Raw genomic sequence first — 21,040 nt, forward strand, 5'->3', positions numbered from 1 at the left:
GGAGAAGCTTTGTTCCTTTCTCTGCTGCCTGCACAGCAGTGCTGGCTGTCTTCCTGCTCTGGATCTGCATGACTGAGGGCCCAGGAGCTCCCTGCCCTCTCCCCAACCCCAGCAGACTTGGAGGCTTCAGCCTGTGCTCTTTCTAGCCTCCTAGGCCTCTGTCTGCGGGCAAGGAGCTTCAGCATAGTCCACCTAGTTCGTCCTGTTAATGTGAGTAGTGGACAGCAGCGTTCTTAGCTAAAGTCTGTACCCAAATAGTTTCTCACTTAAGGGTGTAGAAGCAACTGATGGAAGGGGATGGCCAGACTGTCGGCCAGCACTCACCTCTCCATCACGTGGATATGTGTGGACAGTAGATGAACGCTCCAGATAGTTCATGAATGCTGACCTGGTGCGTAAGTGCTATTGAGTGTCAAGTGTCTGCATGAGCCACTGGTGTCCTGGGTTGTGTGCATAAGCCAGCTCTTCAGTGTGGATGTTTAGATCCAGTATGTACTGTGTAGGCATGCAAAGATCATGTGTGTGAGAGTACCCGAGCACCTCCAGTCCTTAGCAGTGTGGATCCAGTGTGTAGTGAAGCTGTGTTCAACCTTGAACTCACCAGGCCTCTCTCCTGGCCCGTCTCGCAGCCCCAGTGAGCTTCTCTTGCCTGTGCTTGACTTGTAGGACACTGGTGGGGCTCGAAGGTCTGTGATCAGTGGTGGCCCTGAGCTGCTTACCCACTATTACGATGATGCCCGGACCATGTACCAGGTGTTCCGCCGAGGGCTCAGTATCTCAGGTGAGAAGGGCTTGGCAGGGGTGGAGGGGATGGGTGAGTGCAAGGCTGGGTAAGCAAGCCTAGGCCGGGTGATGTAGCAGGTGAGCAGTGCCCAGGTTCCTGAAGGAGAAGCCACTCCTTGCCCACCAGTCAGAGGAGCAACCACCTTACTGGGTCATAGATTCAGCTTTGCTTGAGCTCCCCAGGCTGCATCACCACAGACCATCTCTTAGTCCATAATCTAGATGCCCCACTAGCAGCCGCTGTGCCAGGTTTGATGGCTTTGAGCCTCTGCAATACCTAGGTGCCACCAGGATGGGAGGCATGGGGATGGAGTTGGAGGGCGAACCTGCCACCTCCTCCCTGTGGCCCTCCAATTTTCCAATTTTCTGTGTGCTTTTGGGCCTATAGTAGGGACCATCAGCCAAATCATGGAGTGCTTGGGCTCTGCATTGATTCCATTACCAGGCTTCCCTGGTCTCTGGGAGGTGCCAGGCTTGTGTACTTCCAGCCCTCTTTGGTGTTAGCAGATTAGAAAGCCAGCTGGCTGGGGGGTGGGAAGTGAGAGGAATGCTCTGGCCAATGGGACCCCATAGATGGACTGTTCTTCCAGGTGTCTGATGGGTAGTACAGGTGGCCCACCCTTCAAACCCTCTTCCTTGTTTGTCTCTGCAGGGAACGGGCCCTGTCTGGGCTTCAGGAAGCCCAATCAGCCATATCAGTGGCTGTCCTACCAGGAGGTGAGTGACAAAGGCAAGACCCCACCATGCCCACTCATGGGGTCTTGGCACGAGGGAGTGGGAAGCTTGGGGGGCACCCTGCTAGGTCTTGACACTTTTTATTCCCCTGGCATGCTTGGCCAGTCTCCCAGCCTCTGGCTGCAGCCTGTAGGAGCTTTGAGCATCTACAGGCAGGCAACCAAGGCAGTCTCCCTGACCTATAGAAGCCCTGGCTGAGGCTCTTGGCTCTCCTGCTGAAGGGTCCTTGTCTTCCCGGGACCTCCCTCATGTGTGTGCAGGTGGCGGACAGGGCTGAATTCCTAGGATCTGGACTTCTCCAGCACAACTGTAAAGCATCTACAGATCAGTTTATTGGTGTTTTTGCACAAAATCGGCCGGAGGTGAGCATCTCCCTTAACTAACTTTTTTTTTTTAAGATTCATTTATTTTTATTGGAAAATCCGATTTATAGACAGAAGGAAAGACAGAGAAAGATCTTCCATCCACTGGTTCACTCTCCAAATGGTCGCAATGGCCAGAGCTAAGCCTGTCTGAAGCCAGGAGCCTGGAGTTTCTTCCGGGTCTCCCACATGGGTACAGGGTCCCAAGGCTTTGGGCCATCCTATACTGCTTTCCCGGGTCATAAGCAAGGAGGTGGATGGGAAGTGGAGGAGCCAGGACACAGATTGTGTGTGATCCCAGTACATGCAAGGCGAGGACTTTAGCTACTAGGCTGCCGCACAGGGCCCGTCCCTTAACTAACTACAGGTATCTGTGGAATAGGGTTTGGGTAGTAGGGAACAGTTCTTCTCCCCCTGTTTGTAGGGAAACCCTTGAACCATGCCACATTTGCTTCCTGCTGTGGCTTTGTTCCCCATCAGGAACAGACTCTCCAGCCAGGATCCATTGACCCTACACCCACCCCCAACACACACAGCTCTGTAGACAGCTGCCTTGATCCAAGAGGGAGACCCTGGAAGTGGACATGGGACTGTTGGGATATGAAATCAAAGAGTTACTTAATAATTGAGGCAACCTGGCACAGAAGGTTGCATGTGAGCAGGTGCAGAAAGTCAGCCTCATGGACTCCTTGGCACCTGCAGAGAGCCCAGGCATAGGGCATAGGACAGGACCCTGGTCACCTGGGCCAAAGGATGGTGCAGCCCTTTTATCACCTCCCCTTTCCTGCCCTGTGTCTCCATAGTGGATCATTGCAGAGCTGGCCTGCTATACATATTCCATGGTGGTAGTCCCGCTCTATGATACCCTGGGGCCTGGAGTTATCCGCTATATCATCAATACAGGTAAGCCTCTCTGCCACTATCGGCCCCAGACTCTCACTCTGTGCTCCCCATCTCTCACCCAAGATGTGCTTTGTTTCTGTTCTCAGAAAACAGTAGGGGCTCACAGTTGGGCTGCCAGGTTGGCATCTTGCATCCCAGCTTTTCCCAGTTGGGTTTCACCTGGAGGCTGTTCCTCAGGGCTGGTCTGTGAAGGAGCCTCCAACACAAACTGCACCCAGGCTGGTGCTCTTGGAGGTTCTCAGCTGCTGGGGACAGTTGCTAACGGGTGTGATTGTCTCAAGCCAGTCTGGGAAGAAGTAGGACTGAGCTGAGAGCCTGGAGTCAGCTCCAGGATGGTCCCTCGCCCTCTACCCAGGACTCACAGCACAGTCCTGTGTGTATGGCACACATCCCCATGGCCCAACTTGCACATTCACACACAATCTGTGGCACATGTAGGCATAACACTGCTGTCCTGGTCACAACCTGACTGTCTGGTGACCCGTACAGCTGACATCAGCACTGTGATCGTGGACAAAGCCTGGAAGGCTGGCCTCCTGCTGGAGCACGTGGAGAAGAAGGAGACTCCAGGGCTCAAGCTGATCATCCTCATGGAGCCATTTGAGGAAGCTCTGCAAGAGAGGGGGAAGAAGTGCGGAGTGCTGCTCAAGTCCATGCAGGCTGTGGAGGTGAGGGCCAGCGTCAGCCTGCTGGCTAGGCCGACAGCTGGCTGGCTGCTGCCTTGGAGCTGCTGGTTCTCTGCTCTTCGTGTGCCCTGGAGGGTTGGTTCTGGGCTCTCAGGGTGGACCAGTGCAGAGGCAGGGAAGCTTTTGCAAGAACTGGAAGTGGATGTCCTCTGCAAGACTGACCCTGTAGGTGGCACAGTTAATAGCCTCAGGCACTGATAGACTGTGATGCCAGCCTGCCCAGAAGGTACTGGTACTTCCTCGTAGCCTCCCCACTTTTGTCTGCATCAGCCTTTCTGTGCCAAGAACTGTAGATACAAAGTCCAGGCATCTTGGTGAGGATTCTTGCAAATGTGATCCAGACCTTCAATGTCAGCAGGATTGATATTACTGGGCCTGGCCTCCCCAAGGCATCAGGTTAGTGGCAGCTTGTGGTCTGCTGGGGCAGTGAAGGATATTCTGGCCTCCAGGGCTTCAGGCCGTGCTCAGTAGCACCTGAACTCCTCCATGCACACTGGTGGCAGAGCCCTGAACCTTCTCCGTCTCCTCCCGCTCCCCCATCTATGAGCTTGTACACCTCCAGCAGCCATACCCATTAGCCCAGACCACCCAGCTTGTACTCACACCTGTGGGCAACCTCTCCAGTGCGTCCCAAACTCTGAGTGCTGTCTGTCCTCTTGGTACATGCACGATGCCTTGGCTTGCCTTGGACTCATGCTTATGTCTGTGAGGTGTGGGTGAGCATGTGACCTGCAAGCTGGCCACTCCTTCCGCAACAACCTTCTCTCATAGGAGCCTCAAACTAGACCTAGGAGAGGTCTCCACCAGGAATGGGCACTAAGTGGTGGCCACACAGATGGCATCTTCAGGGAATCCTGGGCTCTGGGCCTCATTCAGGAGCACTGCCCACTATGCTGGGGTTCGTCTGGTCTGTCTTTCACCTGACTTCTGAAAGCTTTTGAGCTTTTTTAAAAAAAGCGTTTTCTCGTTTCAGGACTGTGGCCAGGAGAATCACCGTGCTCCCGTGGTAAGCACATCTGTCTGCCCACGGGTCCTTCCTGGGTAAGGTGACGGGTGGAACCTGTTGCACAGGAACCTCTCCTGTGTGACCTTCATGTCTGGTACTTGCCCGGCTCCCAGGCTGCAGCCTCCAGCCTTGGAGAAGTGCTTGTCCCTCACTGACTTCCTGTAGCCCATCTCTTGTGTCTCTGCACCTGTGCCCAAGCTAGTTTCTCTCCCCAGGTTGACCTCCCCACTTCATTTAGAGAAATCTTGCTTGCATTTCCATCTCTCTCTTTTTAAAAAAATATTTATTTATTTACTTGAAAGAGTTACAGAGAGAGAGAGATCTTCCATCCGCTGGTTCACTGTCCAAAGGGTTGCAATGGCCAGAGCTGAGCCAGTGCCAAGCTGGGAACCAGGAGTTTCTTCCGGGTCTCCCATGTGGGTGCATGAGCCCAAGGTCTTAAGCCATCATCCACTGCTTTCCCAGGCCATTAGGTAGCTGGATTAGAAGTGAAACTGCCAGGACTTAAACTAGTGCCATAAAGGATGTCGGCGCTACAGGTAGAGGATTAATGTGCTACGCTGCCACATTGGTCCCATCTCAGTTCATACACCATCACTTCAAGGGATCTATCCCTCTATGTGAAAGAGACCTGGTGATCTCTGCCTGGTGACTCTGGGACTGTATGCCCTTGAGCTGGGCCCAGGTCTGGGTGCCAAGCAGTTTTGGTGACACAGTGTGTAACTCAGTTCTGTAGTCCCAAGTTGTGTTCCCAAGTCCATCCTCAGATATGTGGAAGAAAATAGGAAGGAAGGAGGGAACTGAGGCACATTGTCAGCAGGATGAAGGCTTTGCCAGGGGTGTAAGTGTGGCCACTGCTGCCTGTTTCCTCCCAGGAGAATTTAGCTGAGGTTTGAGGAAGAAAAGACATAGGGCCAGGTGTAAGAGTGATGGGACAGGTCACTGTCCACACCCCAGTTTGGTTGCCTCTGTTTCTTTTTTCTTTTCCTGAGTGCATGCTCGGCACATAGCCATACCCACCTGCAGCACTTGCAGGGCTGGCTGGCAGCAGGGCCCAGGTGTCTCAGGCTCTGCGCTGACCGGCTGCCCTGGCTCTCCCTAACACATGCCTCTTCTCACTCCTGCAGCCCCCGCGGCCTGATGACCTCTCCATTGTATGTTTCACAAGTGGCACAACAGGTAAGTGAAGGTAGCCTTGTTGGCAGGCAGGGCCTCCCGCACCCATCTCTGGCAGCCTGGCAGCTGACCACAGTGGTATCATGGACCCTATCTGTGAAATGGACTGAGCCTTGTCTGATGCGTGCCTCCAGACACTGGGACTCCCTTGCTGCTGCTGCCAGTGACCAGAATCAGGCAGCAACAGGAGTGGCCAGTTGCAGAGGGACAGAGTGGGACGGGAGGTACAGAGACTGCCAGGAGAGACCTTTACAGTTGGGTGCATATGCTGCAGGTAGGACTTACCTTCTTTGGTCTCTTCTCTGTGGGAAACAGCTCTTACCTCAGGTACTTCCCATTCCCAGCCTGGCCTGTGACTGCGTGCCAGGGACTGGAGAAAGAGTGGAGGGGGTGGCAGCTGAGAGCCTAGGGTGAATCCTATTCCAACCCCTTGCTGTGAGACACTCACTACCACCACTGCCATCACAATTCCTCACCTGTGAGGAGGTTAGTTAAAAACTGTCAAGAACGAGATGGAGTTGTGGGTGAGAAGGCAGTGCAAGACTGAGAAAGATTGGCAGGGGAGGACCCAGTGGAGATGGAGTGCTTCTTCCATGGTGCTAATAGAGGAACACTTGCATCTGCATGGACAGGGACAGTCAAGGAAGACTTCCAGGAGAGGTAGGATGCTCCCAAAGTCCATGGCACAGCACGGCACAGTTCAATGTGCCTGTTCATCCTCACTTGCCCTCTGAGGTGAGTGAGCTGGCCAGCGTCCCTGCTCTGGGAGGAGGTGGTGGTGGGGCTGGGGCACCAGAACCTGTGCTCTCTCTGGTAACTCCCAGTCCAGATCTCTTCTCCTTCTACCTCTCCATCTCAGCTGATAGGACAGGCAGGCAACCACTTGGCCTTGTCTGAGACTGAGGAGATGCTCCCAGGTTTTTTTAGACTGAGGACCCATCTGCCTTGACGATGGCTCTTGTGGACATTGAAGGGGGCTCCCCACACCTTTGATAGCCTCAGAGACATCTGTCAAGCCATTGACCAGCCCCATGAACAAGGTCATCTGTGTCCATGGGTTGTGATTGACATGGCTTTATTGGCTTTAACTTTTTTCTCCATTGCCTCAAGTGGGTTTAAAGATTGATACTATATTCTGCTAAGCCCCATCAGAAAAGAAATCCCAACTGTCTACAAGAGCTAATACCCAGAGCCAATATGTAGTTCAAACATACCCTTCAGTGCCTTGTTACTTTTTTCAGTAGAGCATTCTAAAATCTTTTTGGTGCTGAGTGTTACTAAGAGTTTGGGAGCAGGTGACTGCAGGAGCCTTGAGCTTTGATCCCTTGCCTTCCGGTGGTGTTTTCAGGCTTCTGACATGTCACTGGGCTGGGGATGCTGCCCTTTTCTGGAAAAGAATTTCACACTGGTGGAGGGGGCAGGTCTAAGCATTCTTTGCAGAATGAAGATCCCAGACCAAGAGTAGAGTCAGGCTTTGTGTGATACAAGTGGAGTGTATGACGCCTGGAAAGCAGCTTATGTCTCAGGATGTCTCCTCCAGAGGAAAAGTGGTGCTGGGGATGAGCCGGGCAGTGACTGGGCCTGATGTGCCTGTGCCTGGCAGCATATTTGGATTTCCGTGGCTTTAGGCTAAGCCCGTGCTGTGCCTATTGCACTTGTGTTCTTGTTGGCACATTGGCCACATGTATCCTCAATGTCATAATCCACAGCAACTTCCATGATATGCTGAGCGCCTTGGCTCCCAGCCTCTTCCAGAGAGGAATCCCGCAGGTGGGAGGAAACCTGGGAGCAGAAGTGCTGGGTCAGCGACAGACTGAATCCTCCTGCAAAGGAGAGAGGGGGAGGGGGAGTATGTGGGGAAGGGGTTTGTACTGGGAAGGAAGGGGCCCAGTAGCTCTTCTGCATTGGCATCAGGAGGGGAGGCCTGGAATGGGGGCATGCTTTCTGTTCTGAGTGATGCATATGAAGTCCAGCCAGCTGCACTCACTTCCGAAGCATGTAACTGCCCAACTGCCTTGTTCTCAGCAACAAGCACTCACCATCACCTGTTGATTTGGTACCCTTGGGTATAACCCCCACTCACAAAGCTGTATCTTGGCTGCATCTGATGTGCAGCTTCAGAATTATTTCACCTTGCCCATGCCTCAGTTTCCTTGGATGCTAAACAGACTGTTTTTACACCAGCTGTGCCAAGTTGTTTCAAGAAATTACTTAGATACTATGAGTAAAATGCCTAGCACATTAGTGGATGTCCTGCAACGTAGTTATGATTTCTTTCCGTGCTGGCCCTCAAGTCTGATATTGAAAGCAGAACTTACTAGTAAAGGATCAGTAAAAGTTAGACTCAATTCTAAAGGAGGTTTGGAAGCCTGTAACTGGGTGATGCGCTCCTTCCCTGTAACATAAAACTTGTGTATCTGTTACAACTCACATTTTGTTAGATAAAGGCAGAAGCAGGTGGCCATAGGAGTCCTCAGCATGGTTGCCAAGCCCCAGTCCCACACATGCAGGGCAGACATACACCCAGCAAAAAGCCTTTGTGCGTAACAGCCACGGGAGGCCCCCTCAGGGACACTGACTGAAGCCAAAGGGCTGTTTGCAGGATCTGAAAGGAAAAGTTACTTCATGAGCCAGGGAGGAAATGAAATGCAAGGAGAATCAGTTTAAAAGTTGGCAGTGGGAAATGGACAGTACGTAGGCTTCACACTGCTGGGACATGGGGATCCCGTGTTGGGGGTAGCGCCTCTTGGGGAGGTTGCCGAGAACCCGGGGAAGGTCTGCGGTTGGATCCTGCTTTCTCAGTCACACAGAGGTCTCTCTAGAAGGTTTTTGTTCCCTATGGGCAGCCCAGATCTCACATTGCAAAGCTATGCCACGGAGAGATCTGCTTGTGGATCCGAGAAGCAAGCAGGTCTCTGAAGCCTCATCCCCTCAGGCCTTTGCTGTTTCCGCCCAGAATCTGTCACTAGCATTCACTTCAAACATTCAAACCCAATTTTTGTTGGATGACACTTGCCTGTGTTCTGTTGATGCAGCCAGTGCCCTTCCTTGGGTCATTTGCTGTCCCCTCCCCACCACTTGACAGGTGGGCTCCTACTCTCCCCACAAACCGAGTGCATCCTGATGTCCCTTTTGTAATTGTCATATTCATCCCCAGGACAAAGTGGGTTTTGGTTTTGTTTTTGCAAAAAAGATTCTTTGCAAATGTCTTGCGGCTTCAGGGAGCATGTTTGGACTCCTCAGGTGTTCTCTCTGGAACTTAAGTTAATGTGGACTTTATGCTGGGCTTGGGAGAAAGGATGTTTCTTCTGTGTTTTAATGTCTTACACGATTCCATGTAGCTCTTTCCAAAGAAATGCTTCTCAGACTCTCACAATCAGTCTCTCTCTCTCTCTCTCTCTCTCTCTCTCTCTCTCTCTCTCTGTCTCTGCCACTGGGGCAAATTCACATAGCTTAAAATCAATCATTTAAACTGAACATTTCAATGACATTAAGTACAATACTGTGCTAGTCTCTGTTCAGCTCTTTCATTAGCTCCTCTGGAAGAGTGTTGTAAAGTTAGCACATTGGTTTCTTTGCTATGTAAATTTGGCATGCCACCAGGATGCCACAAAGGAGTTTGCGTTTGCAGCTTCACAGCTGTTGTACCTGCTAATTTCACATGGGGGCGGGGAGGTGGCACCTGCCACACCTTTTGTACATGGTTTGTGTCCTTAGGCCCTACAGCACCCCAGCAGGGTTGAGGACTGTTCCTATTTTTCAGGTGAGCAACAGAAGAGAAATGGCTGACCAGGGTTTTGCCAGGAGTGGCAAGCCTTTGGTTGGAACTCTGGCAGATCTGCCCAGCAGCTGGATCAGGCAGTGTTCACCCCAACATGAATGGTTCCCCTGCTGGCTTCCCTCTCCAGTCTGTCCGGCCAGGCCACTGTCCCTTTTCCTCAGAGCCTCTGACTCATCCCAGTATCCTCTGGCTTCCTGAAGTGCCTGAGGAGCAGGTCTGTTGAGCAGTGGAAGGCATCTGGATGCATCTGTGTCCCATCTTTGCCAATGAGCAGGAAGAAGGAGCTGTCCCATCCTGTGGGTCTCCAGCCTGGCCTGAACGTGGGACCTTGCCTAATATAGGAAGTCATTGTCTGCATATCAGGTTGTGAATTCAACAATGGAGCACTGACTGTGTGCAAGGCGACTGGGGCTAGGAGTGTGTGTTCTTGGGGGAAGCTGGCGAGCACATCCACCTGCCCAGAACTCTGAAGGTGATGGGGATGAAGACCAGGGGTTCCGCGGGACTCTGCCTAGGCCTGCCGGCTTGCAGTGTTCTCAGGGAATGACTTAAGCTCCCAGCTAACTGATGTTCTTGCTTTCTTTTCTCAGGGGACCCAAAAGGTGCGATGCTCACCCATGGGAACGTGGTGGCTGATTTCTCAGGCTTCCTGAAAGTGACTGAGGTGAATAAAGCAAACTGACCATTGCAGGTGTCCTGGGGAGAGCCTCAAGCCTCAGGGACTTTTCCATTGCTTGTTCCAGTGTAGTCTGGGCTGTCACTCACAAACAGGAGTTTCTGTTCTCATCAGAGCCGCCCTACCGTTACCCGCAACGCGGAAATGGCCCCTATCTGATAAGGTGTTCTATAGATGTCTAAGAGTGCCGTGACCCCATAGGAAAAAAGCACGTAACCTTTTTTGTTTTTCATTATTATCCTGTGGTTTTGTTGTGTACTCTTTACTTAGAAAGCATTCCTTGATGTTTTCCAAGAGACCAGGGTTTAATTCATGCATTTTGTGTTTAAGGGACAACTAGGGTCTGAGAAACAGCGGCAACTGATAATTTATAAGGCTGTCCTTAGAGGTAATCTAAAATCAGAAAAAGCTTGATCTCTTGGGCTGACAAAAGCATGTTAGTGTTTTATAACCGGTAAGAAAGGAGGCCCTTTCCCACACATGGTGAGTATGTCCTGTGCTTCCCCTCAGGGGGATGAACGAACCTTCTCAGGAGAGTGAGTCTTAAGTCTGCTGGGGAGAGGCTCCCCGCACATTCCTGCCTTGTGGCCTGTGGAGTGTGTGCCACTATTGACTGAGCCAGGGTTAAGAGCCATGGGCCAGACTCCCAGGGATCATCCATACTGGTCCAGAACCAGTCCAGTAGAGGAGAGGCCTCTTTGAAAGGGTGGGTCACAGAGAAACCTAAAGGTGCAGGCTCCTGCCAGGCAGCAAGAGGAGTTCCTGATGTATGGGCTGCCCCCTGCCCCCCTGTGCTGGTGGAGCATGAGTCTGGAGGCTCCTTCTCAGCTTTCCACACTAAGGTCCTAGTGACGTGAGAGGCCACCTTCAGCTGTCTTGCTAGTACTTGGCCTTGTGTCCTCTGTCTGGGGCTTGGACTCCCAGCCACAGCTGGCATAGACAAGATTCTCTGAGCCTCTGTCTCGGGAGGAAGGATGAGGAAGTGCTGAGATGCCAAGGCCTTCAGAAGCCCCAGCGGCCTAGGGAGACTAGAGAAGTGGGGTGTGGAGTGGAGCATGCGGTGGTGGGGAGGAAGAGGAGAGAGCCAGGCTGGCATCGATGATGACTGCGAGGGAGGTGCAGGCCCTCCCGAGAAATGCCCTGCGGAGCCCGCTCTGCTGGTTTACGGGTGCTTCATGTGACTCTTTGCTTCTGCAGATAACCTAGATCCACTGGCGCTGCGACCTAACACTCTGCTTCCTATGCTGCCCTGTCTCTTCTTTCCGTACCTTTGCCGCCTCCTGTTCCCTCTCCCTTGCCATCTCTCTCCCTGTCCCTCTCCTCTCCTCGCCTTGCCTTTCCTCTTTTCTCCTCTCCTTTCCTCTTTGTCATCTCTCCCCAACCCTTTCTCACCTCTCTGTCTCTGACTTTGTCCCTGTTCCCCTCTACCCTGTTCCTGTTTGCCCATCCAGGACCATTTTCTCTTTATTGTTTTATGACTCTCTTGTTGTCTTCCTGTCAGTGTTTCTTTCCTTTCTGTCTCCCATGCCCGTCACCTGCAGAAAGTGATCTTTCCGAGACAGGACGATGTGCTCATCTCCTTCCTGCCTCTGGCTCACATGTTTGAGAGAGTAATCCAGGTAAGCCGCCCACCTGGCTGACCGGGACTTGCCTGGGCTCCCTGTGTTTTCTTACAGAGTCAGTGGGCTCCCACTTGTGCGGATGTGCACTTTTCCTATTTGCCTTTAGCACACATGTTTGAGCGAATGGTGCAGGTAAGGCCCTGGCATCAGAGAGGCACAATGTGTGCCTAGAACCCATAACCCTCGTTCGGTGTCACTTCTCACTGGTGGCATGAAGTAGGTCTAAACTGTCCTGTTCTCAAAAGGTAACACAGAGGGGTCTCCTTGTTTCCTCTTGGAGCATGTCTGAGCCACAGACATACAGGAGCTAAGAGAGATCCTAGCTGATGGCAGTGCAGTTTTGCAGAAGTGTTTTGTATTCATGTCCAAAACACCTGTGTTCCATACCTTTCATAACTCACTGCTCCCAGAAAAGAAAACAAGGCATCAGGTTAAGGGTTAAACTGTCATGGCTCCTTGGCTGTCCACAGGGGCTCACATTAGAAAGAGCCTGAAGCAAGCCTTGTGTTGGGGTACAGGCACAGTGGGGCAAGACTCCATATACACCTGGGAGGACATCTCCATGTGTGTGTCACTCAGGGAACCAGCCTGTAAACAATTGGGACTTTAAGCATTTCTCTTTTGCCTTGAGAGGAAATGTGGTGTAATGGAGCATGCTTCTGCTTTGTAGACCTAGTGTGGAGTGCCAGCAATGACCATGAACTAATTTTGTGGCCCTGAGAAAGTTTTTAGTTCCCTCAGTGACACATTCCTCACTTGTAAAATGGGATGAGGAATGTTGCCTCCCTTATTAGATTGCTGGGAGTGCTAGAGGACAGAGTGTATATAAGGCCATTTGTGTACTCCTAGTCCTGTTAGGAGCCTCTAGTACTAACCACTACCACAAGGCAAGAATAACAGCATGTCTAGTACCCATGGGTACAAAATTGGGGAAGCCTCAGAACTCTCTAAGACCTGGAGTGACATATTGGGAGGGTGTATTACATCTCTGAGACTATGTCTCCGTGGTGACCCGTGCCCAGTAACTGGGAGTGAGTGGGAGCAGGTGCCAGTGAAAATGGCCCCTGTGGCATCTCCCAAGGGCTCAGGACTCCACTCTGGATCCTTTGTCGTCTTTCTGGATGGAACTTCCAGGGAAGGTGGGGGCTGTGGTCAACTCGGATAGCCACCTTGTCTCATGGCAACAGCCAGAACTGAGTCAGGCTGTCAGCCTGCCTTCCGCATAGGCTAGAATTGTAGGTAGCTCTGGACTGTGTCTGGGAGTGATAACCCTAATGGACTCCTGCCCTGTTCTCTCCTTCCAGTCTGTTGTCTACTGCCACGGAGGGCGTGTTGGCTTCTTCCAAGGGGACATCCGCCTCCTCTCAGATGACATGAAGGCTCTTTGTCCCACCATCTTCCCTGTAGTCCCACGGCTGCTGAACCGGATGTATGACAAGGTTAGTTGTGTGAGTCCTCTGGCCAGGCTGAGAGGCTGCACAGCTGCTTGCAGACTGTCTGCCTCCACCCAGTTTACTCTTACATTCTCTGCCTCTCACACTCCGTTCTTTTGTTTCTTCCTGTTTAGGGAGATTTTGTCTCAGAAACTTGCATCTCACTGAGCATGCCTGGGTTTTGGCACTGTTACTTTTGGGTTCCATGTCACACATTCAGGGGCTCCATGCAGGGGCTCAGTGGAGCATGGCTTCTTTGCTGGCCAATCTGGGCCTTATTTCTGGCCATGGGGGTGTAATGAGGTGAGGTCCTTGGGGCCCAGACAATGTTTCCGACTTGTCTTGTGCAGATCTTCAGCCAGGCAAATACACCTTTAAAACGCTGGCTCCTGGAGTTTGCGGCCAAGCGCAAGCAGGCAGAAGTCCGGAGCGGGATCATCAGGAATGACAGCATCTGGGATGACCTCTTTTTTAATAAGATCCAGGTAGGAAAATGAGCAAGTGATTCTGGAGTACACCTGTGTCCAGTGAGTGACCTTGCAGGAGAGCTGGAGAGGTTTGAGCCCTTACAGAAACAACCTGTAGTCTCTTAACATGTGTTATATGTGCCGAGAGCAGCTAGCAGGAAGGGTCCCCTGGGAAGGAGGGTCTTGACCACCCCAAGCATCTCGCGAATTTGACCAAGGCAATCAGATCAGTGCTCTGCGGAGATGTTTCTGAGACCTGAAGTTCCACTTGCCCCTCCTGTGACGTTGGCAGTGGTGGTTTCCCAGTAGCACCAGGGCTTTAGCCAGGTGGCCATGAGTCTTCTTTTCCATGCCAATTTCTTATCCCTTCAACCTCTCCCAAACCAGATTGGTTATGAGTTACTCATTTCTGAGTCTCTGCTAGTCTTCAAGCTCTACATGACCCAAGGAATCTGTAATTACCAGCATTACTCATTTTTCTTCTTGCTCCTCTATTTTTAGCTATGAAAATTAATATTTGAGCTCTCTTGGCTCAGCTTACAGAAACAAAGTGTTTCAAGTATTCGTTTGTCCTCTGCGCCGCATAGTAAATAAAGGATGGTATTGATTTATACATGAAAAAAGAAAATGCCATTAAAATGGAGGTTGGAAGAAATTGTTCTAAGTAATTGCTTGAATGCTTTGTGAATGACAGGAGGGTGAAGAAGCAGCTGTGTATTTCAAGGAAGCAAGAACCCATATTATAGCAGAGGAATAGCACGTTCCTTGGAAAAGCTGGTCATATAGGTTGAGTAGCTGGGAAGGTTGGATTTATCATTTGGAGCACGGAGGGACTTCCTGAACTCCTGTATCTTCCATGATGCAATTAGGGTCCAGTGGTTGAGTGTAGACCTTGGATGGGGCCTGAATGGGCTGGATGCCATCACAGGCCTCTGTCTTAGGCGGGTGCCTCTCTGTCCCTACAGGCCAGTCTTGGTGGGTGTGTGCGGATGATTGTTACTGGAGCAGCTCCTGTATCGCCAGCAGTCTTGGGATTCCTCCGGGCAGCTCTGGGATGCCAGGTATTGACACGGGTGGCCTTTCTTGGAGACAGAGGCACGTGTGTTGGACAGGGAAGTAGTATGACATCCAGCGTACAGAGAAAGATCTAACGGGCACGATTTGTGTGGGATGAAGACCAGGGTGGCCTTGTTACTTTCTGGCAAGCCCAGGTGTGTTAACTCTGGGAAGTTCCTTTCCCTTGGTGCTTGCAAGTTTTCAGCAAAGGACAAAGGGATCAGTTAGCCTAAACATGGGCCATCAGTGTTCTGGAGAGGCCCCTGCTCCTGTTCTGCATCCCCAGCCCGCAGAGTGCATTCATCTCTTCTCCCGGCCTAGGAAAAGAGCACAGGGAGGAGGTAACGCTCATGTGGTTGTTGTTACTTGCTTTAGTAAGCTTTGAAAGACTTCTTCATTCATTTATCCATTCAATTGATGCTTATTAATTTCTCACATATGTAGCATGTTGGGACATGGTTGTGGCTGTTGAGTTTTGTTAAGTAAAGTAAAAGTATCTAATTCATGACCGAGCATGCCTACATGCTTAATGAGCCACTGAGGTTCTTACATGTTTGTCCTATCTCACACCAATGAGGCCTGACCCCTTCTAAAGGCAGACTCTCCCACGTGGTGTTTTCATGCAAATCAGCCATGCTCTGGAGGGGAACATCTTACAGGGACAAAACATGTAGTGGGTTGTTTAAATGTTTACCTAACATGCAATATCCAAAAGAAAAATCAAGTCAGTGGTCAGATATCATTATCCAGATTACATGACTTTATCTACTAAATGTCTGGGAGAAAACAAAACAAAACCACTTCTTTCAAGCAAAAGTGGCCTGCTTGTCTGCATTCAGTTTCATCTTGGGTCACCAAAGCCCAGCACCCTCACCCCCGGCCCCCTGTCCACTAACTTCAAAATGGAGTGGCCCTCGCATCCAAGGGAAGTTAACTGGCTGGAGAGGGCAGCTGCTCGGCTGGTAGGGATGGGAGGGGGAAGGAGTCCACATTGTGGTTTCCCATGTTTTGCTTGAAGGTTTATGAAGGTTATGGCCAAACTGAGTGCACAGCTGGATGTACCTTCACCACACCAGGGGACTGGACCTCAGGTAGGATGGCTGGAGGCGTGGGAGTGCTTCATAGGCCACTGCCAGGTGGAGGCAGGAGGTTTTAAAGCTGCTGTGGAGGAAGAGAATCTGCATGTAAAGTGAATGGTGGTTATGTCTGGGTTGTAGCACTATGTGTCTATTGGGGTTTTCCTAGCACACATTTTTGTGTTTTCCTTATTTTAGAGGTGAACAGAAGTTTTGTTAGAAGTAAAAGAGAAAAGAAAGAAAAGGAAATAATAGGTCACCTGATGCAGCTCCAGGTGTAAAAATGCCTTTATTAGAATTTTTTATTTTATACATTTTAGATGCCACACAGTTTTGCTTTCAGTCATTTTAGAATGAAACAAACACACTGGGAATCAGATGTGGAATTTAAGGAAGAGACAGATTCATATGGCCAGAACACTACTTCTTTTTTTTTAAGATTTATTTATTTTTATTGCAAAGTCAGATATATATGTACAGAGAGAGAAAGAGAGAGAGAGAGGAGGAGAGACAGAAAGGAAGATCTTCCATCCGATGATTCACTCCCCAAGTGACCACAGCGGCCAAAGCCAGGAGCTCTTCCAGGTCTCCCACACGGGTGCAGGGTCCCAAGGCTTTGGGCCGTCCTCGACTGCTTTCCCAGGCCACAAGCAGGGAGCTAGATGGGAAGTGGGGCTGCCGGGATTAGAACCGGCGCCCATATGGGATCCTGGCGCGTTGAAGGCGAGGACTTTAGCCACTAGACCACGGCACCAGGCCCAGCACTATTTCTGAAAGAGTCATTTCAGAGACCCTTTAGGAACCAGGATCTCTTGGGATATTAATGACTAGAAAACAGTGGAAACCTCCAAGGGCAGCAGCTCCCTTCTACACCCCCATTCTGAGATTTCTCTTTCAGGGCAAGAGGGAGATGATCCTGTGACAGGGAGCCCGTGTGTTGTCCATCAGTAGATTTACACCAGAGACAGGGAGAATCTGAAAACCACTGCATGCAAGAATCCTTCAGGTTTCCAACTTTCTCTGTGAGCCTTGGGCCATTCTTTATGCTTAAGTTGGCTCAACGGTATACTGAAAAATTTGGGATAAGGTATATACTGAAGAAATATGCTTATTAGTAAAATACTATTTTCAGAATATCTGAGGTAGCATAAATGTGATAACCACATTCTAAATTGAAATTATATTTGGCCAAGTCAAGGATTAAAGTTTTTTTTTTTTTTTCCTGAGTTTTGTCTCCTTATACTCTAGCTGAAACAGCATTTTCTGTATAGGAAGGAATTTCAAAAATTTAGTGGAAAATGGAATGAAAAATTGGTGCAGAAAACTTTGAAATCCATGCATATTTTATACAAACACACACACGTAATATGATTTTCTCAAAAACTCTTTAAAGATTCCTAATAAATTCTTGGATCATTTTGCCATTAGTAAATTCATCTTTACCATGGATCCTTGCAGTGGTGTTGGTAAGAGAGGATAGATACCTTTGTATGTTACTGTAAAGGATTCAGCAGCCTGTTTTTTTACAAGAGTGATCAAAATGTCACAACTTTGTTTTTCCTGTACCTGGGTCACTCTTCTTTCAGAACCTTGGCTAGTACTTACTTAAACAAAAGCATCCATGTTGTCCTTGGATTATGCAATTACCACAATGACTAGAGAGAATGACTTAGATGTACTTTTGTGGTTGGAATACATAATATTAAGAAAAAACCTCGAGTTTTATTTTGGGGCTCAAGTTACCTTAGCCTGCTTTTCTGTTCCTTTGTTATCCAACTATAATAACAGCATCACCTTGGTGCCTGTAATAAATAATATCATTGCTCATTCCAGCCCACTAGGACAGAATATATAGTCTAACAGGATTTCTAGCAGATTCCTATCCACATTAATCAACAGTCTAATGCCTGGAAGAAAGCAATAGTGGCTATATTTTATGATACCCAAACCAAGATATGGGAAAGATGTTTTAAGGTGGGCACAGTTATCAGAAATTATGACCCTGTAGTTGATAGTGCATTTTATATCTCTCTCTGTACTTAAGGACTCTGTGCAGTGTGGTCCTGGGCCACGTGTGCCTGCCTACTCTTTTTTTTTTTTTTTTTTTTTTTTTTTTTATTGTTAATTATTTTGCATTATGTGACAGTTTCATAGGCTCTGGGAATCCCCCCCTCCCTCCCCCTCCCCTCCCCCCGGTGGATTCCTCCACCTTGATGCAGTATTACAGTTCAAATTCAATCAAGATTCTTTCATTGCAAACATATACCAAGCATAGAGTCCAGCTACTTATTGTCCAGATTGGTTGAACAGTTTCTTGGGGAGACCTTTTCTGGTCTGAAGTTTGAGCTGGCAGAATATCATCACAGTCAATTAAGAGTCCCAATATAACATCAACAGCAATTTGCAATGTTATGGAATTGACATGGTTTTGAGTAACCAGTGTATTAAAAAGAAAAAAAAAAAAAAAAGGAAAACAAGTCCTAGCCACAACCTATGATTAGCTCATTGACATTTCAATTTAGTTCATATACAGGACCGGCTGCTCTATACCTTAAAATGGCCATAAGGCACCATTCAGCTGTTTCGTGTCCATTTCATCTTAGTATTTAGCCAGTTGTTGTGTTGAAGTAAAATTTTGCTGATCTTGGCAGATTTTAGGATAATCCAGACTGGCTTGTAACTCTAACAAGATATATGTCAACATTTTAGGTGCAGAACATTTTTTTTTTTTTTTTTGGGGGGGGAGTGTGCAGGAAAATCCTCAGCACCATGGTGAGGAGTAAAACTAATCTTTGTGATCCACCCAGCGAGGCATGAGCCAATCCATGCCAGCTCTTTCCTGTCAGATTTCAAGTTCTACTTTCTGTTGTTTATTTATTTTAGGTTTTTTTTTTTTTTTTAGTTTGTATGATTGTTTGTTTGCTGTGAGGGGTTTTCGAAGCGATCCCGATGGTCATTGCGAGGGAGGGGGGGTCCAGAGGTGGAGCCAGTCTCGGACCAGAGAAAGCTCTCCTCCCTGGTCCGGAAGGACGTTTATTGTTCTTCTGTTTCTGCAGACCACTCAGGGCTTCTGGTTGTCTTTCCGATGACGTTGGTTTCTGCACTGTAGTGTTTGGACTTCTTCCATCCCCTGTGGAAGCTCCGGTTGGGGGTGGGTGACCTCAGAGTACTCGGCCTCCGAGGGCATCCAATTCCCTGTGGCCTCCTTGGCAGTTGGGATATAGTCCTTGTTGCTCGTATTAATAGTTTGTGGTGAAGGTCTGGGAGTCTTCATGGTTGGGATCCAGGCTTTCTCCTTACCACCTGCTCCACCCTGGAGTGCTCCCCTGCTCCACGCACATGACCTCCTGTTAAGAGGTTGTCAGGATCGCACCCGATTCCCCCCTCATGCATTGGTATAGTAGTTTTATTGTTGTTTAGTGCCACTTTGAGTCTGTTATCTATGAATTACCAGATTTGATCTTGATAGGCTATATTGTACTTTTTTCTCACTCTTTTTATGGTCCTGAAAGATTTCCCTGCACTCCCCGCCTGCCTACTCTTTAAGAATCGGGTGTAAAACAAGAGTCTGGGGAAATGATTAGCCTTTGCTTTCTCTAGAACTCTCATCATTCACTACCAGCTGGGACAAGTGGCATCTAAGCATGTTTCCCACCCACAATTTCCCACTCTGACTGGGGCCTGGAGCATCTTCAGTGCTGAGACTGCCATGACACTGACAGATGCTTTCTTGTTGGTGTCCTAGGACACGTGGGGGCGCCTCTGCCCTGCAACCACATCAAGCTCGTTGACGTCGAGGAACTGAACTACTGGACCAGCAAAGGAGAGGGAGAGGTAAACCTCAGGACTTAGCCATTCATGTCTGTGGGTGCCATGTGAGTGAGCGCACGCAAACAGGAACAGAGAGTATGACCTCTTCCACTGCCTCCTGGTACATAAAGTTGTTTAAATCACCAGTTTGACTCTACTAAATTCAACATCCCCTCTCCTGTTTACACAGTAACCAACCTGCATGGCTGGGACTCAGCTGATCTAAATCAAGATTTCTGAGTTCTGAGTATTTGAAGTTCTTTTTAAAATGTGGCATAGCCTGCTGTAATGTCATCTGTCCCAGAGACCCGAGGCCGGGGTTGCTAGCTCACTCCATGGGAGTGGGCATTGGAAGGCTTGGCATTCGTGCTGGAATGAACAAGCCCCCGGCATCTGTATGAGACCCAATCAAGGGTGGCAAAGCAGCACATGCTGAGGCCAGAGGACCTCAGAGGAAGAAGAGATGGCCGAGGCCTCTCAAAGGGCATGTTGGGAGGAGATGGGGAAGGCACTGCTGGAGAGAGAGAACCCAAGAAAAGTGCAGATGGCTGGTGGTTGCTACCTATCCTCCTTTTCTAGCTCCACAGTTTCCCCCAGGCTTTCCTGGGGGACAGAGTACCTTCTCTGTGTGTCTGGTTGTGTCCTCTCTTTGTTGCATTCCTTGTGCCACGGCTAAGGGAAGCCATGGCGGTTTTCTCTGCAGATATGTGTGAGAGGACCAAATGTGTTCAAAGGCTACTTGAAAGATCCGAAGAATACACAGGAGGCCCTGGACAGTGATGGCTGGCTTCACACTGGAGACATCGGCAGGTGGCTGCCGGTGCGTATACACTGGGAATAATGGCGTTTCACTTCAGCAGTCGGGGGTGGGGAGGACATACATAATGTAGCCCACTAAGGAGGAACCTTCTCCGTGTCTTCCCTGACAATCCATCACTAAGGAACACCTTTTTTTTTTAAAGCTTTATTTATATAGGGGCTGACAAGGTGGCATAGCAGGCTGGTCTGCCTGCTAGTGCTGGCATCCCGTATGGGCACCAGTTTGTGTCCTGGCTGCTCCACTTCCAATCCATCTCTCTGCTTATCGCTTCAGATAGCAGCAGAAGATGGTCCATGTGCTTGGGACCATGCGCCCAAGCAGGAGAGGGGGAAGAAAGAAGTTCCTGACCCCCAGCTTCAGATCAGCTCAGATCTGGCTGTTATGGCCATATGTAGAGTGATCCAGCAGAAGGAAAATTTTTCTCTCTGTGTCTCCTTCTCTCTGTAAAATCTACCTTTCAAATAAAACATTGCAGAGAGGGAAAGACAGAGATCTTCCATCCATTTGTTCATTTTCCAGATAGCTGCAGTGACCATGGCTGGGCCAGGTCAATGGCAGTGACCAGGGACTCCATCCAGGTCTCTCATATGAGTAGCAGAGTCCCAGGTATTTGGGCCATCTGCTGCTGCTCTCCCTGGCCATTAGCAA

General features: G+C 49.7%; 1 protein-coding gene across 8 annotated transcripts in view; it reads left to right on the plus strand.

The window, feature by feature from the left end:
- Positions 1-21,040, plus strand: part of ACSL6 (acyl-CoA synthetase long chain family member 6) — a 53,002-nt gene that overhangs the window by 18,911 nt on the left and 13,051 nt on the right. For 5 of the 8 annotated variants that reach the window (XM_004586383.3, XM_058677340.1, XM_058677337.1 and 2 more), the window contains 15 exons: positions 667-781; positions 1,436-1,500; positions 1,779-1,880; positions 2,684-2,783; positions 3,273-3,451; positions 4,443-4,475; positions 5,603-5,654; positions 10,023-10,096; positions 11,650-11,727; positions 13,035-13,169; positions 13,514-13,648; positions 14,596-14,691; positions 15,705-15,777; positions 19,508-19,596; positions 20,276-20,392. In XM_004586383.3, the coding sequence (XP_004586440.1) occupies positions 667-781; positions 1,436-1,500; positions 1,779-1,880; positions 2,684-2,783; positions 3,273-3,451; positions 4,443-4,475; positions 5,603-5,654; positions 10,023-10,096; positions 11,650-11,727; positions 13,035-13,169; positions 13,514-13,648; positions 14,596-14,691; positions 15,705-15,777; positions 19,508-19,596; positions 20,276-20,392 (1,443 nt within the window). Of the gene's footprint in view, positions 1-666; positions 782-1,435; positions 1,501-1,778; positions 1,881-2,683; positions 2,784-3,272; positions 3,452-4,442; positions 4,476-5,602; positions 5,655-10,022; positions 10,097-11,649; positions 11,728-11,784; positions 11,863-13,034; positions 13,170-13,513; positions 13,649-14,595; positions 14,692-15,704; positions 15,778-19,507; positions 19,597-20,275; positions 20,393-21,040 lie in introns of all 8 variants that reach the window. The other 3 variants (XM_058677342.1, XM_058677336.1, XM_058677338.1) reach the window with 3 other exon arrangements.

This window comes from Ochotona princeps, chromosome 19 (assembly GCF_030435755.1).
Source record: "Ochotona princeps isolate mOchPri1 chromosome 19, mOchPri1.hap1, whole genome shotgun sequence".
In the NCBI taxonomy this organism is placed as follows: domain Eukaryota; kingdom Metazoa; phylum Chordata; class Mammalia; order Lagomorpha; family Ochotonidae; genus Ochotona; species Ochotona princeps.